We start from the raw sequence: 19,740 nt of genomic DNA, 5'->3' as shown, positions 1-19,740 counted from the left end.
TTACTGACTTTCATTAACCTTTCTTTCTACTCAGTATCAATTATTAATTGTACTGATACACTTAGCCCATGAGCAGTCCATATTACCATTCAAAAATTTAAGGATTCTTCTTTAAAAAAAAATGTGTGGGATTAAGCCTGTCACATGTCTTTACAAATCAACATGTTAAATCTACATCTGAGTAAGCACATCAAGAAAACATTACCCTCTGTGGAGGGACAGAGGTAAAAGAAAAATGGAAAAAACAAATCAGAAGTAGCTCTCTCTAGCAAAGCAACATATAAAATGGAAAACCTGTCAAAATAAACCTCTTAGGACTTCTGGAATCTAATCAAAAGCTATAGCAACCACACACACACTTAATATGGAAAACATCCTGAAAATCAACCAGAGAGATCTGTGGCATTTTAACTTGCCCCAATACCATGCCCTACTCCTAGCTCAGGAGCAGTTCTGTAAAGATAGTCTGCACTTCTGATGTACACTCACGACCAAAAGGAGCAGAACATACCTCACACTCACAGGATTCTGGATGCTGGAGTTGACCTGTCTGGTGGCTCCTTGAAGGATGCTCTCAAAGCACTTCCCTTATTTTGATTAACTCAATACTCCCCCACCGCTGAGGTGGCGCCCGAGGCAACTGTCGAAAGCCTTTGATGGCAGAACTATCAGCTGCTGCCACATGAGGCAAGTAATAGACGTTGGGGTGAACTACAGACTAACACAAAACCCTGAGTGGAAGAATTGGAAATAAGACGATTTGGTAAATAGAAGATCTGAATAGCTCCCAGATACTGCTGGGAAACTAGAAGTCCACACACAGGACCAGGGCTGGGAAAATGCTCAGAGGGAATCTGAAAATGCCTTGTCTCTGTCTAAACTCCAGAGTCTGCACAGGCAGGAAGCTGTCAGATTTTTAAACGTCCTGGATGAGGGGTGAAGGCAAGTCCCAACACAAAAAGAGAGCCATTTATAAAAATATGAAAGGAGGTTGAAAGTAGCTATAGAGTTGCTGGATTAAAGGCATATGTATGTAACATTCAATATGCTTGCTTGTTCATTGGTTTATCAGAACCTGAAATGCCCTTATGAGACCTGGTTCTCTATTAGGAGATTATGAAATAGAATGAAGAAAAACAAAAAGTCATCATCACAAAACAGAGGGAAGGTAGGATGAAAAATCAAATTAATTTTGAATAATATCAATAAAACTTTCCTACTCAAAATGTGATTTAGAAAACGATATTCAAATACAAACCAGTTAGTGCTAAAGGTGTACAAGTTAAACACGAACGCTTATGTTTACCCAAGATGTAACTGAATGTGTTGAACAATCTTACAAAGAATCTAATGTAACCATGATTAAATATCCAATAGATTAATGAAAGTATTACATTTATTAACATTTCAATAAATTATAAGCAGTAAAGAAAATGGAGGTGAAAAATAGTCACAGCACATGAAAAAGAATCTATGAGGCATTCAGGAAATAAGTAGTGTTCATTTTTTAAAACTCAATAAAGAGGATAAAATACTGGATATTAAAAGAGGGAAATAATGCACTGAAAGATTATATTTAACACCTATGACTGATTCATGCTAACGTTTGGCAGAAACCAACACAACACTTTAAAGCAATTATCCTACAATTAAAAATAAATAAATTTATATTAAAAAAATCTACCTAGATCTCAAGATATATAGACAAGGGGTAGATTCTTCATTTGGATATTTTATTTTATTCATTTTTTGCCTTCTAATTGTATTGAATGACAATTGGCATGCAACACTTTATAAGTCTAAGGTGTACAGCATCATAATTTGACTTCCATACCTTGTGACCTGATGGCCATGATAAGCAAAATGAACATCCAGCATCTCATACAGACATAAAGGTATTTTTTTTCTGTGAGAATTTTCAGATTAACTCTCTTATTAATGTTCACATAGAGTATACAGCTGTGTTAATTATATTCATTATGTACATTACATTCCTAGAAGACTTACTTACCCTATAACTAAATGTTTGTACCTTTGGATCACTTTCATTCAAGTCACCCTCAACTATTCCTCACCTTCAGTCCTACAAATCTAATGTCTTTTTCTATGAGTTTGTATTTTTTGTTATTTGAAGGAAAATTGACCTGTAACACTATGTTAGTGCCAGGTGGAAAATAGAGGGATACCGTCTTGAAAATTTAATTTACAGGCATGATAAAGATTGAGAGGTGAAACATAAACAAGATAAAATTTCCAGAGAGATTATAAGGGATGCGATTAAAAAAAAGCAATATTTGAAGAGGTTTTACCAAAAATGTTCCAAATTGAACAAAGACTTAATTTCCAAATTGATAAAAATGTATTCTGAAAGAAAACAGTAAAGGTAAATGCACCCATAAGGACTTGAAGACCTAATAATAATTAAAGATAAAATAAATCTTTAGATCAAAAATTTAAGATTGATTGGTTAAAAATAAATTCTCAATAAATATAAATTAACAAATGTTTGCCTATCTTTTTTCTCTTTACAAAAAATAGTTGCCTAGGGCTGCCCTAATAAATTAAAATCTTAGTTTTTGTTTCATAAATTTTGCATTTTTAATAAAAGCGATAGTTTCACTTGTCTCTTAAAATACTTTGTTGCACTATTGTCCCAAGATCAAAAGGAAATATTAAAAATATTAAAGATAAAAGTGTCTGTATAGGATCAACAATTTAACTAACAGTAAATTTCTTATCAGCAAGATCTGAAGACAAAAAGGTAATATCTTTAATGTCTCAAGAGGTAGAGAAGCTCTCAATCAAGAGTTTTATAACTGCAAGAACTCTCTTGAATGAATGAGAAGAAAATGAAATTATTTCAAATGTAAATTACAAATGTTTAAAGCCTATAGCTATTTAGCATGCCAGTAAAGAGTATTCCCCATTAGAGTAGAAGTGAATTCAGAATGAACCAAATACATACAAATAATATTGAACAAAGTAATAAAATATAAACATATTTTATAACTTATGGGCTAAGAAATAATTATTTTGATATTTAAAAAGGATAAAAGTAAAATTTGAAAAATGTAAATGAAGGAAAAAAGACTATTTGAAAATAAAGAGTGCTAAATTTTTGAAGAGGCTCAAAATACTGAATGATACTAAATTTATTACTGTACATCATGCATTTTTATGTTAGCACTTCAAAAAATCATGAATCAAAAACAATGGAATTGATGATTTTCAAAATTATAGTGCAAACAAATGAAGCATTAAAGCATTATCAATCAAAAATGAAGGTAGAATGCAAGAAAAAAACAGAAGAAGAGGGAAAAAATGGTTGATATTCAGAAAACACATATACAACAGCAAAAATAAGTGTATCTATTAGTGTATTAAATGTAAGTGAATTAAACATATTCATCAAGATAGAGATGGTCATATTGGATTAAAAATAGAAAATTCACATACAAACCTCTATAACAAACACATTTAAACATAAATGCACGAGACATACACATACACTGAAAACCAAAAGAGATGGTTGATGTTAAAGTGATGAAAAAACATGCTTCATGCCAATAGTGACTGGTAATAGCAATATTGATATCAGACCAAAGGACAGAAGGATATATAAGATACTGTGCAGTGCTTAGTCGCTAAGCCGTGTCCAACTCTCTGCGACCCCGTGGACTGTAGCCCACCAGGCTCCTCTGTCCATGAGGATTCTCCAGGCAAGAACACTGGGGTGAGTTGCCATGCCTTCCTCCAGAGGATCTTCCCAACCCAAGGATCGAACCCAGGTCTCCTGCCCTGCAGAAGGATTCTTTACTGAGCCACCAGGGAAGCCCATATAAGATACTACGAAGTTGTAATAAAATGAACAATATTCCAAAAGAAGAAAATTCACTATAAATTTACTATAAAATAACTTATCAAATTTTATATAGAAGACAAGTTTTTTCACCTATTCAAACAAATCATTACTGTTTTATTACTAACAGTAAAGCTTTAAAAGTTTTCCTTTAGAGTTAGAATATGATTTTAACATGCTCCCCTAAAACCACTTCTTTTTAATGTGACCTAAGAACTAGCTGTCAATAAGGTGACAGGAATAAAAAAAAGGGCTAGGATTTAACATGGAAAATAAAATATATAATTTCTTGTGTATGTTAAAAACGTACTGATAAAACTTGTGTATGTTAAAAAGAGAATCTATACGGATGATCTATTATTACAGATGTACACTCAATAAAATTGGCATTCAAGGATGATGTACAAAATGGGAGGACTTACATACCTTGTTTACAGAATGAGCATTTTGTAAAGACTACAAATGTATTCAAACTGTTCTTTTGGTTCAATAAGGTCAAAATCAGAATCCAATAAGAATTTTCATGTATAGAAACTCAGAATCTCATTATAAATTTGATGTGAAATTATAAAAGTTCAAGAAGAGACATAGCAACGTTGAAGAATGAAGTATCAATAAAATGACCCACTCTATGGAATATTGAGACCTACAAGGTTACAGTGACTTCACATTTTCAATCAATGTTGTATTGGGACAACAATAAACAAACCCAAGAAATAGCATGTTTAACTCAGAAATTCAGGAATGTGTACACACACATGCACACACACATACATACTTGAACCAAGATAAAGGCACCAATGTTTTTAATAAATAATGCTGATTCAGCTGGCTAGCTATGTGGATAAAAACAAACCATGAGTTCTCCCAACACACTAGAAAAATCAGATGGGTTTTAGATCTAGGCATAAAATAATTTAAAAAAGCTTTGTAGAATATGAGTGACTTCATGTGAAAACCTCAGAGGGAGAAAACTTTTCTGAAACAGAATTAAAACAGCATTAAAGAATAGATTGATTAAATTAAGAACCTAACTTGTGTTTATCAAGAGCCATCATTAAGAGAGCAAAAACGAAATCCACAGAGTGGAAGCAACTATTTACAACATGTATAACCAATACAGACTTCGCAGACTGCACTACTGGTAAGGAACCTATCTGCCAAGAGACAGGTTCGATCCCTAGTGTTTTCAATCCCTGGTGTCAGAAAGATCCCCCTGGAGACAAGAATGGCAACTCACCCCAATAGTCTTTCCTTAAGAATTCCATGGACAGAGGAGCCTTGCAGGCTACAGTGCGCAAAGAGTCAGACAAGCCTGAGCAACTAACACATAACCAATACAGGGTTCATATTCAGAATACTTAGAGATTGTCTGCACATTTTAATGAAAAGATAGATAACCCAATTTAAACGTGGCAAAATACTTGAAGAAACATTTCACATGAAAGAGTATCCGAATAACCCCTGACACATTAAAAGATTAAGAGGTACTAACCTTCCTAGGCCTCCAAAGAGATAGAGATAGAACTTAGAATGCAAAACACACTGATGGACAAAATTCAAAAGTTTGAAACTACAAGGACTTGGCAAGCATATAAAACAGGGATACACTACTACGGAGAACATAATACAGTGCTCCATTTTGGATAAGTCAAGAAGAACTGACTGTATTTGAATTTAACAATGGCTCATGGATTCTATCTTCAGATATGCCCCCAATAGGTGCCTAAATACATACGTCATACACATATTTAGATTTATATATTTATATCATATATAAAGTTTACATATGAATATTCTTAAAATAATTATAATAATTTTTTTCATACCTTCCAAGGGAAACATCTATCACTGCTTATAAGAGAAGAATGAAACAAGGACTTATCTCTGCTTGACTTTACAATCCATGTGACAGCATGAATATTTAATGGAGGACTCCTATAATTAGTTTTAGAAATAAATGATTTAATTTAATTATTCCTAATAGAATATATGTTTTGGAAAACTATTCAATGAAAATAACTGGCCTATTTGTATATGCAAAATTTTTCTCTAGAAATAAAAAAATGAGTCAAAGGCACATTTCCAAAATTATGTAGTCAATAAGGATTTCTATAAAAGGTGCTCTGATTCCAAAATCTATGACCATCAATTAACTCTGTTTGGTCTGTCCTTGTAATATAAATGAAATGGTATAAATGAATTTGAACTTGCAGTGCAATATATTCTGACAACAAAGCATTTTGTTGCTAAATAATCAGTCTTCTACATACAGATGGCTAACAAACACATGAAAAGATGCTCCACATCACTCATTATCAGAGAAATGCAAATCAAAACCACAATGAGGTACCATTACACGCCAGTCAGGATGGCTGCTATCCAAAAGTCTACAAGCAATAAATGCTGGAGAGGGTGTGGAGAAAAGGGAACCCTCTTACACTGTTGGTGGGAATGCAAACTAGTACAGCCACTATGGAAAACAGTGTGGAGATTTCTTAAAAAACTGGAAATAGAACTGCCATATGACCCAGCAATACCACTTCTGGGCATACACACTGAGGAATCCAGATCTGAAAGAGACACGTGCACCCCAATGTTCATCGCAGCACTGTTTATAATAGCCAGGACATGGAAGCAACCTAGATGCCCATCAGCAGACGAATGGATAAGGAAGCTGTGGCACATATACACCATGGAATATTACTCAGCCGTTAAAAAGAATTCATTTGAATCAGTTCTAATGAGATGGATGAAACTGGAGCCCATTATACAGAGTGAGGTGAGCCAGAAAGATAAAGAACATTACAGTATACTAATGCATATATGCGGAATTTAGAAAGATGGTAGCGATGGCCCTATATGCAGGGCAGAAGAAGAGACGCAGAAGTACGGAACAGACTTTTGAACTCTGTGGGAGAAGGGGAGGGTGGGATGTTTCGAAAGAACAGTATGTATATTATCTGTGGTGAAACAGACCACCAGCCCAGGTGGGAGGCATGAGTCAAGTGCTCGGGCCTGTTGGGCTGGGGGGATCCAGAGGAATCGGGTGGAGAGGGAGGTGGGATGGGAGACCGGGATGGGGAATTCGTGTAGCTCTATGGCTGATTCATATCAATGTATGACAAAACCCACTGAAAAATAAAAAAATAAATTTAAAAAAAAAAAAAAAAGAGAGATGGGAAAAAAAAAAATAATCAGTCTTCTATAAATATCTTTAATATTTGAAAACATAAAATTCACCATGTCAGTTTTCTCTCCATGTTCAAAATTATCAATGTTTGTGAATGTCATTTCCCATTATGAATTAAATAAATATAAATATTGGTCCAGTTAAGAGGAGCACTGGTTGGGATCATCCAGCGGCCAACCCCTGAGATAGTTATTCAGCTACAAGTAGCTCTTAGGAAGTAATCCAAGGAAACACAGGTAGAAGGTTGGCAAAGGGGGACAAGTGAGAAAAGGTGGTCACTGAAGGTTGGATGACCAAGTAAATCAAAATTGTTGTCACTGAAGTTAGATCCCAATGAGAAAATCTTGGAGCCAGGGTAGAATATGTTTGTCAGTGTTAACCTACCTTTAGTTGGAAGGGAGCTGGGGTGTTTATACACTTACTTGTATCTGTTATTGGATAAGTGCCTTGAGGTGGGTGGACCAAGTATTTGATATTAGGGCTCCTTTTCTCTGTTTAAGAAGCTAGTAAAGTGTCTCTGGTTTTCAGGAACCTGTGCAGGCAAACAAATAGAGGAGCTGGCATTGGGAAATCAGGCCAGTGTGCCCTGAAGTGGAAGGGCACGCTATCATGGACAGGGTACCCACAGCAACAGCTATAAATTCTCTATCTGTTCATCACTCTGAAATTCAAAATTTGATTGAACATACTTAGGCAGATGAACAGATGTGATTTTCTGGTTCTAAATGAAGAGGGCGATTGTCAAACTTTTTGAAAAAATATTTTCTCATCATTTTTAAATATTAGAGCAACACAGATATTTATCCATAGCTAAGTAAAAAGAAAGTTTAAATTTTTAATTTCAAAAGTTGGCTTTACTTACACCCAACCTGCTAGCATTCTTTATCTATCCTGCACCTGAAGGAATTTGATTAAACTTCCGTATATGGATAAAATTTACTCTAGGGGATATTATTGAAAATTAGCTCTGCTGTTCTCCATAAATAATATGAGAAAAATATTTAAGTGCATCACCATGTATTGAGAACTATGTGGCAAATATATGTAAATGAATTAAAGTTTCTGGCACATTTACCACATGAAAAGTGCTCAACATATTTTCAGCAACAGAAAGGCACATTTAGGAAGGGATGTAGGCTGTATAATCTGTAAAAGTCCAGTTTCAGGGACACTCACCAAGGAATACAGTCATCCTTCAAAGCCTGAAACTGCAGAAGAACCTTATTTTTAATCATTGCTGTTGGGGTAAAATAAACAGATAATCAGACACTGATTTTAAAAGCAAACCCTAAGTTAAAAATCAAATGGGCACCCGTGGCTGATTCATGTAGATGGATGGCAAAATCCACCACAATATTGTAAAATAATCATCCATCAATTAAAATAAATAAATTAAAAGAAAACAAATGGGCAAATACAGCATATTTCAGGCATTGATTTACTAATTTCTTAGAATGACAAGTCTCTGAATTGTGTACCAGGCAGAATTAACCAGAGATTTTTCAAGTGAATGACTGTTTCTGAGGCTCTCAAGCAGGTTGTCAGTCAGCTAGTAAAAATGACTTCAAGGCCTTCATCCATTTTCAGTGCATGTCTCTCGCACCCAAGTTTTAGGTCCTAATGCTACAACTAACCTTAGCATAAACAGCAAATGTTATAAATGTCAGCAAAAGCATTAAAAGCTTACATGGTGGCTGATGGTTTAATTGTTAGTTCTGGTCTGTTCTCCTGTCCTGAGTTTTCCACTGAGGGACTTAATAGCTGAGTTTATGAAGAATCTGCCTCCTCAACAAATTCATATGTTTGCAGGTAAATCTAATCTCCATTAGCCATTGTTATCTTACAAGTAGTCAAACCCTGGTAACACTGCCTGATTCTTTGGCTCCCAGACTTGTGCTCTCAAATGCCTGTCTCTTGTGATCATCTCTCCAAGGAGTTCCCAGTTATCTGACATTAGCTTCTAAGTCCAGCTTCCAAGAGATTCAGTATCTCTAAAATTCATTCTACAGTCCAGGCATGTTGTCATTGTAAGTTAAAAGAACACATTTGTCGCATTCTACATCATAAAATAATATAACATTGGGGAGAGTAAGTTAACACATCTAAATTTCTACACAATTTTATATATGTTTAGAAAGTTTTATTTAGTAAGGAAATAATAAATAACAATAATAAACATATTGCCAGATGATTATCAGAGGGTTATATCCTTATCTTCATTAGTCTTAGAACATCTCCCACCTTCCCTGGTGTCTACAGAGAGAGACCACTGCTTTCTCTGACCTTCTGCAGAAGTGAAAGCCTTTGCTCCAATACCTCACACCTCAGTGGACTCTGATCACTTACAAACTCAAGTCAGGGATACCTAGAATGCCCTTGCAGTAACTTCCTGTTAGCAAACCATCAGTTCTCCACTTTTACACGGCAGATTAGTATGAAAATGAAAACTCTGTTAGCCTCAGTAATATTAACTTGAATCCTAAGATTAGAATGCTGAAATATGAATGAAAATAACCAAATTACTGCAGCTTAGAGAAAGTCTGTGGGAGTTCTATGTTTTATTGTAACATTATAAACACTGCCAGTACTTTCTTTTTGCATTGAGTAAAATTTTAAAATGATATATTTTCATTATTTTAAAAAAACTGACTTAAATAAATGTGAAGACAATAAAAGCAAAAACGTTCACTGAAAACCTGTCAGGTACAAACATATTTCAAACCAAGAAATTGGGTTTACAGCAGGGATATTTTGCCATATTTTTATCAACTAGAACTTTCCCCCCACATTTGATAAGTGACAATGGTAGTGATGTTAACCTACTCCAGGAGATCATGCAGGATTTTCCTCAGGTGAGGACAACTGTCCCTGGTGAGCAATTCTGGTAAGAAACCACGGTAAGCTAAACAGGCTCCTGTACCCGCTATCCTGCTACAAAGGAGATAATGATGAGATCTTTATCAAGTAGCTATAGGATTTCATCCTGCCACTTACTAACACCTCCCTCGTGGGCAGAAGACAGGCATGCTAGCTTTCCTTACTTCCCTGGCGGGAGGATGTTTCCAAGGTGCAGTGTGAGAAGCTGGTCAGCAGAGTAAGAAATGAGAAGTAGTAAACGCATACCCCCAGCTTCAGGAGCCAACAGGGTCAGAGGTCTCGCACATCCCTTTCAGTTTGATACCACGACTGAGGGACATCGAGTTTCATCAGCCTCTTCCCATACGTGCGACCAGGGAGGGGGTCTGATCAAGAAGAAAAACAAATCTATGTTTAGACAGCATGTGTATCAGATGTGACTCAGAGACCTCAGCACAGTTCAAGAAAGGGGTCTTCACAAAGGTGGCTTTTTCTTCTTCATAAACCTGATGATTTCTGCCAGCCTTCTGCCCTGCTCCTCTGTCCGTCATTAACCAGTATAAAAGTAGTGACTTCTATTAATATAAAGAGGAGTCGTGGTACTACGTCTGCTATTTTTCTCAAACTGGGCTGGAAAACTCACAGAGATGGGGAGTGGCTGGGGTTAAGTCACCTGCTCCCAGAAGCAAGTGCAGTAGATGACGAGTCCCAGATCCTTTTTCTGCCCTGATAGAGAGGGCAGGACTCAGGGGTGCCCAGGATCTTCTATATATGTGAGGGCTTTATAGTCTGATTAAATAAAACCACCACATTCCCCTGAGACATAACTGTGGAGTCCAGGGAACAAATTACAAACCATATTCTCAGCATTCTGTGTCTTTCCTACTCCTCCTCTCTTTGGTGTCTTGTTTTATTATCTGTGAATGTGTGTGTGTGTGTGTGTGTGTGTGTGCACATGTGTGAACCTACTTATGCAGAGAAGAAAGAACTGAGGAAGAATGGAAAAGATGTCTGTACTCAAGAGAAACTTGACATAAAATTTTAACAGATAAACTTCACTTCATTGATTATGTCCCACAGTAGAATTCCCAAGGATATACATGTACTATGTTTTCAATCTTAAAATTGATCCTGTCTCCATATTGTACTTTTGGAAAGATTCATGGTGCAATAAATGTGACCCCCCCATGGACATTATTAAGGTAGCCCCTCTAAGGACTGAATCTTTCCCAGGGAGTGAATTATCTCTGTCTGCTGAAAACTGCTAATATGCAATAATTATCAAAATTTTCCATTGCAAATATTACTCACTACTTGGAAAAATCACATAGACTGAATCTTATTGCCTAAATGCTTTCCTGCTCTACCCTATTCCTTCAGTATTTGTCCCATTTTGAAAACATTTTCCTCTAAATCCACACCCTACATTTAGAGAGGCCATTGTCCCCTCTCGGTTGTAAGCACAGTGTCATAAGCATTGAATTTAGATGATGCATGGCTTTGCTTGCATCCAGATTCACAGGAAAAAAAAAAAATATATATATATATATATATATATATATATATATATATGTATATAATGACTCAGATCCCTTAAATTCATGAGAATTCACACCGATTTGGCCGTTGATGTTCCCAGAAATCCTACTGTATTTCCTAGTCTCTTCTCTCAGGTGTTTTTTTTTTTTCTCTTTCATTAAATCTCCCATAAATCCTTCCACGCATAGTCTTAGCTACTGAGTGAGGGTAACTGAGAAATTAGATGCAGTCAGATAACAGTTCATTCAATCCTAACACACACACTGACTAAGTTAACGAATTTGTGTATTTATCTCAAGTTATCTGCTCTTCCTATGGAGTTATTAGTTTTTTCCCCAGGAAAGGCCAATCTACAACTTAATACTATAAATGTCGTCCCTCTTGCCAACTCAAGAACTTCTCGCCAGCAATTTCTGTCTCCAATGTCTTACCCCTATGTTTTCTTGAACACACCCGGTCAGAGAGTGAAACTCTTCAGGGAGAACAGGGCAGCCTACAGGGGCAAGAGCTACTGCCTTCTCTGCAGCTTGGTAGCCAGGGGTGGAAAAGACAGCACAGAGGAAACCTTAAGTCGGCCCCTGCTTCCCTGTCCAACGTCTAATATCTTCCTGCTTGAGGCTGAGCAGCCCCCAGGTCTGCACTCATCAAGCTGGATATTCAAGAGAACCTGTGTTGTAGTTCAGTCTGGATCCAAAGGTCTGGTTACCAGGATAGCTGATAGTGTAAGCTTCAGTCTGAGGGCAGCAGCAAAAGATCAATGGCCTAGCTCAAAAAGTTGGACATATGTAGTCCTTTGTGGACTACAAAGGCCCATAAGCAACTAGATGCCAATAAAATATATAACTTAGAAGAAATGGACAAATTCTTAGAAAGGTACAATCTCTCAAGACTGAACAGGAAGAATGAAAAAAATATGAACAGACCAATTGTAATACAAGTAGTGATATGGAGACAATGATTTTAAAGTTCCCAATAAACAAATGTCCAGCATAAGGTGCCTTCACAAGTGAATTCCATCCAAAATGTAGAAAAGAATTAACCCCTAATCTTCCAAAGTTATTCCAAAAAATTTCAGAGGAAGGAGTACTTCCAAACTCATTCTATGAGGCTGCAATCACCCTGATACCAAAACTGGACAACGATACCATGAGAAAAGAAAAGTACAGCCAATATTATTGGTGAACATAGAAAATTCTCAACAAAATACCAGGCAATGAATGTAACAGTACTTTAAAAGGATCATACACCATGATCAAGGGGGATTTATCCTAGAGATGCAAAGATTTTTTCAATATATGCAAATTAATCAGTGTGATATACCACATTAATGAACTGAATAATAAAAACCATAAAATTATCTCAATAGATGAGGGGAAAGTTTCTGATGAAATTCAATATCCATTTATGATTAAAAGTGTCCATAAAGTGGGCACAGAGGGAACACATCTCAACATAATACAGGTCATATAAGACAAACTCTAAAATCACACTCAATAGTAAAAGCTGAAAGCACTTTCTCTAAGATCAGGAACACAACAAGGATTCCTCTCTTTCAACTTTTATTCAATATAATTTTGGAAGTCCTAGACATGGAAACCAGTGAAGGAAAAGAAATAAAGTGAATTCAAGCTGAAAAAGAAGTAAAAATGTCACTTTTTGCAGATGAAATTACATTATATATAGGCAATCTTAAAGATGCTGCCAGAAAACTACTAGAGCTCATCAATGAATTTGGTAAAGTTGCAGGATACAAAATTAATACAAAGAAATCGGTTGCATTTGTATATACTAATAATATAAGGTAAAAAAATAGAAATTCAGAAAATAATTCTATTGACCACTGGATTAAAAAGAATAAAATATTGAAGAATAAACCTACTTAAGGAGACAGAAGACTTGTATGCAGAAAACTCTAGGACAATGATGAAAGAAATCAAGATGACACAAATAGGTGGAGAGATATATCATGTTTTTGGATTGGAAGAATTAATATTGTCAAAATGACTATATTACACAAAATAATCTACACATTCAGTGAAATCCCTGTCAAATTACCAAAGGCATTTTCCACAGAACTGGAACAAGAAATTTTACAATTCGTATGGAAACACAAAAGATTCTGAATAGCCAATGTAATCTTGAGAAAGGAAAAATGGAGCTGGAGGAATCAACCTTCCTGATTTCAAACTATACTACAAAGCTACAGTAATCTAAACAGTATGGTACTGGTATGAAAACAGATATATAGACCAATGGCAAAAGGTAGAGAGCCCAGAGATAAACCTACCTGTCTATGGGCACCTTATCTTTGACAAAGGAGACAGAAATATACAATGGAGAAAAGATAGTCTCTTTAATAAGTGGTGTTGGGGAAACTGGACAGCTTCACATAAAAGAATGAAATTAGAACACTCCCTAACACCATACACAAAAATAAACTCAGAATGGATTAAAGATCTAAATGAAAGGCCAGAAACAATAAAACTCTTAGAGGAAGATATAGGCAGAACATTCTTTGACATAAACTGCACTAAGATTTTCTTTGACCCACCTCCTGGAGTAATGGAAATAAAAGCAAAATAAATAAATGCAACATAATTAAACTCAAAATCTTTTGCACAGCAAAGGAAACTATAAACAAAATGAAAAGATAACCCTCAGAATGGGAGAAATAATTGCAAATGAAGCAACTGACGAAGGATTCATCTCCAAAATATACAAGGAGCTCATGCAGCTCAATATCAGAAAAACAAACAACTCAGTCAAAAAAATGAGCAGAAGACCTAAACAAACATTTCTCCAAAGAAGACATATCAATGGCCATTAAACACATGAAAACATGCACAGCATCACTCATTATTAGAGAAATGCAAATCAAAACTACAATGAGGTATCACCTCATACTGGTCAAAATGGCTATCATCAAAAAACCTACAAGCAAAAAATGCTGGAGAGGATGTGGAGAAAAGGGAACCCTCCTGCACTATTGGTGGGAATGCAAATTGATGCAGCCGCTATGGAGAACAGTATGGAAATTCATTTAAAAACTAGGAATAAAGCTACCGTATGGCCAAGCAATCCCACTACTGGGCATATACTCTAAGCAAAAAGACACTGGTACCCCAAAGATCATTGCAGCCCTATTTACAAAAGCCAGGACACGGGAGAAATCTGGATGTCCACTGACAGATAAATGTCCACTTATATACAATGGAATATTACTCAGCCATGTAAAAGAATGAATTTGAGTCAGCTAACCTGAGGTAGATAAACCTAGACTCTGTTACACAAGTGAAGCAAGTCAGAAAGAGAAAAAAATGTATTGTATATTAACATATATATATGGAATTTAGAAAAATGGTAGAGATGAACCTATTTGCAGGGCAGGAATAGAGAAGCAGACATAGAGAAGAGTTGTGGACACAATGGGGAAAGGAGAAGGTGGGGTGAAATGAGGAAGTAGCATTGAAACATACACATTACCATGTTCACATAGACAGGTAGTAGAAAGTTGCTGTATTAACACATGGACTCAGCCTACTCTGCAACAACCTAGAGGGATGGAACTGGCAGCAGCGGGAAATGGAGGTTCAAGAAGTAGGGGGTTTATGTATACCTTTGGCTGATTTATGTTGTATGGCAGCAAGTTTACAATGTTTATTCAACACTGTAAAGCTATTTTCCTCCAACCCTAAAATTTAAAAAAACAACACACAATTTTTATTTTAATTTAAAAATAAATTAAAAAAATGAAAAATCAGTTACTGAAGAAAAAACCAAATAATACAGACAGAGTGCAAATGAGCACATGAAAAGATGCTCCATATCTCTATCATGAGGGAAACAAATGAAGACAGCAATTAATTATCACTATACACCTAGTAGAATGGCTAAACTCAAGAGCACCGACAACACCACTGATAATGATGTGGATCAATAAGAACTGTCACATACTTCTGAAGTGGGATTCATTTTCATTCATGTAAAATAATACAGTCACATTAAAAGGCAGTTTCATAGTTTTTTAAAAAACACTAAACCTCCTCTTACTATACAACCTACCAACTGCACTACTTGGTATATATCCAAAGGATTTGAAAACATATGTCGACACAAAAACCTGCACAGAGATGTTTAAAGCAACTTTATTCATAATTGCCTAAACTTGGAAGCCATCAAACTGTGTTTCAGTTGGTAAATGGATAAACTGTGGTGTATCCAGACAATGGAAGAGAGTTCAGAAATGAACTATCAAGCAAAGAAAAAAAAAAAGACGAAATTTAAAGGCATTCGACTGAGTGAACAGAGTCAATGTGATAAACTACTTTATATATACATACTCTATAATTCCTCCCCAAATATTTGGAAAAGCCAAAACTATGGAAACAGTTAAGAGATCAGTGATGGTCAGGGATTAGAACTCAGGGAGGGAGGAAGAGGTGATTTTTAGGGCATCGAAAATACTGTGTATGATGATATAGCATGGATACACATAATCAAACACTTGCCAAAACACAGAATATACAACACCACGAGTGAATTCAAATGTACACTGTAGACTTTGGGTGATGATGATCTGTTTATATAGACAAATGAATAATAACAAACATGCCACTCTAAGGAGGGTTGTTAGTAATGGGGGAGCTTATACATGTGGGGAAGTAGGGAGTATATAGGGCATTTCTGTCCCTTTCACTGAATTTTGCTGTGATAAAAAATATCTTAAAAATAAAGTTCATTACATAAAAACAGGCAAGAGATGTAAAGAGTTGTTGGTGCTTTGTTCAGTTGCTAAGTCTTGTCCAAATCTGCAACCCCATGGACTGAGCATGCCGGATTCCTCTGACTTTCACTACCTACAGGAGTTGCTCAAATTCACATCCACTGAGTCAGTGATGCTATCTAACCATCACATCCTCTGCTGCCCTAAACAGACAGCTCATCAAAGAAGATATACAGATGGCCAGGAAGCAACTGCAAGGAAACTCAATATCACATATTAATAAGGAGTTTTATGTTAAGACAAAAATGAGATACCAGTGCAGATCTCTGAGAATTTTGAAAATCCAAAGTATCTCTATATCTTTAAAAAGTTTCATTCCTTGCAGGTTTTCTCAGGGATCCTAACCAGGAGTCCAAACTGCCACTCCCATCAGTGCTTCAGAGGCAAGATAACTAACAAACTCTCAGGTCACTCTCTGAAAAGCTAAAAGGAGTCCGAATGATCCATTCTTCTTTTTCCTGTTGAGGGAGAGCTGGGAGGTGGAGAGTTTCTCCTATTCCTACACACTGCCATGGAAGGGAAGTAGATATGGGGGATACAATACCATAAGTTTGCCTGAACACTTACTGTATCTCTTCTTGGCATTGTGCTTTACTGGGGTGCAGCACTCTATCATCCAGCATCTGGTATTTTCACAAAGGAAATTGGGTCTGGATGTTCTTGTCTCCATGGAGGAAAGGAGGCCTAGGGATTCCTAATCTTCCATCATTGCTGATGTTACTCTGGAGTAAAGCTCATCTTTAGATCATGTCTCTTTCTGGGGAATTTTAAGTTTTCTTGCACCAGCAATCACATCTCTGAAGGGGAAAAAATGCACTGAACCAAAACTGAATACTCCTTCACACTGTCCTCTTTTTCTGCAATACTCTGTGGAAGGCAGCCTTCACCTGAGCATTCCTTACACTGTAGACAAGAGGGTTCAGCAATGGGTTGAAAAGAGTATAGAACAGGAAAAGGATCTTCAGGTGTTCTTCTTGTTGACTGTTGTCAGGGACCATGTAAACGACCATGGCTATGCCAAAGTAGAACCCAACCACGCAGAGGTGGGAGGAGCAGGTGGAGAAGGCTTTCTTGCGGCCCTCCTTTGACTGGATCTTCAGGATGGCCCAGAGGATGCGCACATAGGAGACCAACATCAGGGCAAGAGGCCCAACTAAGATAAGAACACCATCAGCAAAGAGGAACATTTCATTGATCCAGATGTCACCACAGGCCAATTTGAGGACAGAGCGAATGTCACAGAGGAAGTGGTTCACCTTCTGGGGCCCACAGAAGGGTAATCTTAACAAGAGAAATACTTGGACCAGGGCCAGGGCAAATCCACATGCCCAGCAAGTGATGGCGAGGATGGAGCACACTCTCCAGTTCATGATGACTGTGTATTGGAGGGGATGGCAGATCGCCACATATCTGTCATAGGACATCGCCAACAAAATGAGGCACTCTATGGATCCAAAAGTCAAATTGAAAAGCATTTGCACGGTGCAAGGGTCAAAGGAGATGTTTTTTGTGTGTTTCACTAGGTTTTCCAGCAAGGTGGGCAAATTGCTGGAAGGAAAGGATATGTCGGTGATGGCCAGGTGGGAAAGGAAGAAATACATGGGGGTGTGCAGTCTGGAGTCAAGGCAAATGAGTCCCAAGATCATGCTATTTGCCAGCAGGTTGCAGATATATAACAGGGAGAAGATACCAAAGAAGACCAATTCCATGTTTTTGCTGACCTGAAATCCCACCAGGATGAATTCTGAGATCTGTGATTGGTTGCCCTCCATTGAAAATTACAGTCTGCAAAGGACTGAAGTGTGATGGGAAACTCAGAGCTGATAGCAATGAAAGTAGGAGTTATTTACATGAAGTGAATTCAGAGGAAGCTTGTGTTGTCCCTATCTCCCTGAAGTTTTTTTCTTCAAAATTTCTTTGCCTTTTTGTTTTCTTACTTTTTATTGTGAACTAATTCAAATTTATAGATAAGTATTAGGGATTATAAACCATGCTAGTATATAATATATAGGTTTCACTAATTTTTCTTCATTTTTGGCTTATCACTTATTTTCTCTAAATGGACAGTGTATTAACTTTCTATAGAACACTTAAGACTAAAGCGAAGGCATACTCACATATTGACAATTTATTCCTAAACTCTTGGAGGGGTCCTTCTTCCTGCAACATTATTATATTACATATATTATATGTTTCTATACTATATATAAACAAAGCTGGTGGGGTGATGGAAATATAGCTGAGTTATTAAAAATCCTGAAAGATGATGCTGTTAAAGTGCTGCACTCCACATGCCAGCAAATTTGGAAGACTCAGCAGTGGCCACAGGACTAGAAACAATCCGTTTTCATTCCAATTCCAAAGAAAGACAACGTGGAAGAATGTTCAAACTATCCCACAGTTGCACACATTTCAAATGCTAACAAAGTAATGCTCAAACTCTTTCAAATTAGGCTTTAAAAGTACATGAACCAAAACCTTCCAAATCTACAAGCTGGATTTCCAAAAGGCAGAGTAGTCAGAGATCAAATTAACAATATCTATTGGATCATAGAAAAAGCAAGAGAATTTCGGAAAAAATATACTCCTGCTTCATTGACTATGCTAAAGCCTTTGACTGTGTGGATCACAACAAGCTGTGGAAAAGTCTTCAAGAGATGGGAATACCAGACCATCTTACCTGCCTCCTGAGGAACCTGTAATCAGGTCAAGAAGCAACAGTTAAAACTGGACATGGAACAACAGACTAGTTCAAAGTTGGGAAACGAGTTTGTCAAGGCTGTATACTGTCACCCAGCTTATTTAACTTATATGCAGAGTGAAAGTGAGTGTGAAGTTGCTCAGTCATGTCCGACTCTTTGCAACCCCGTGGACTGTAGCCCACCAGGCTTCTCTGTCCATGGGATTCTCCAGGCAAGAATACTGGAGTGGGTTGCCATTTCTTTCTCCAGGGGATCTTCCCGACGCAGGAAACAGTGGCAGATTTTATTTTCTTGGGCTCCAAAATTACTGTGCATAGGCTTCAAAAGTACATGAATCAAAATCTTCCAGATCTTGGTTGGACAGTGCCTGCAGCCATGAAATTAAAAGACAATTCCTCATTGGAAAGAAAACTATGACACATCTAGACAACATATTCAAAAGCAGAGACATCACTTTGCTGACAAATGTCTGTATTGTCAAAACTATGGTTTTTCCAGTAGTCATGTATAGATGTGAGAGTTGGATCATAAGGAAGGCTGAGCACTGAAAAACTGATGATTTTGAACCATGTGTTGGAGAAGACTTTTGAGAGTCCCTTGGATAGCAAGATTAAATTAGTCCATCTTAAAGGAAATCAACCCTGAATATTCATTGGAAGGACCGATGCTGAAGCTGAAGCTCCAATATTTTGGCCACCTGATGTGAAGTTGGAAAAGACCCTGGTGAGAAAGACTGAGGGCAGGAGGAGAAGGGGGCGACAGAGGATGAGATGGTTGGATGGAATCATCACTCAATGGATATGAGTCT

General features: G+C 36.8%; 1 protein-coding gene across 1 annotated transcript; it reads right to left on the bottom strand.

Moving 5' to 3' along the window:
* Positions 1 to 17,069: 17,069 nt before the first annotated feature.
* Positions 17,070 to 18,002, bottom strand: LOC136171025 (olfactory receptor 2A2-like). The gene has a single exon (XM_065939733.1). The coding sequence runs from the start codon at positions 18,000 to 18,002 to the stop codon at positions 17,070 to 17,072; it is 933 nt and encodes a 310-aa protein (XP_065795805.1).
* Between the last annotated feature and the right edge of the window lie 1,738 nt (positions 18,003 to 19,740).

Source organism: Muntiacus reevesi, chromosome 6 (genome assembly GCF_963930625.1).
Source record: "Muntiacus reevesi chromosome 6, mMunRee1.1, whole genome shotgun sequence".
Lineage (NCBI taxonomy): Eukaryota > Metazoa > Chordata > Mammalia > Artiodactyla > Cervidae > Muntiacus > Muntiacus reevesi.
The sequence above is the reverse complement of the archived record's forward strand: the minus strand, read 5'-3'. Positions and strand labels throughout refer to the sequence as shown.

Coding starts and splice junctions, on each gene's coding strand:
- LOC136171025 (XM_065939733.1), bottom strand. CDS start 18,002: ATGGAGGGCAACCAATCACAGATCTCAGAATTCATCCTGGTGGGATTT.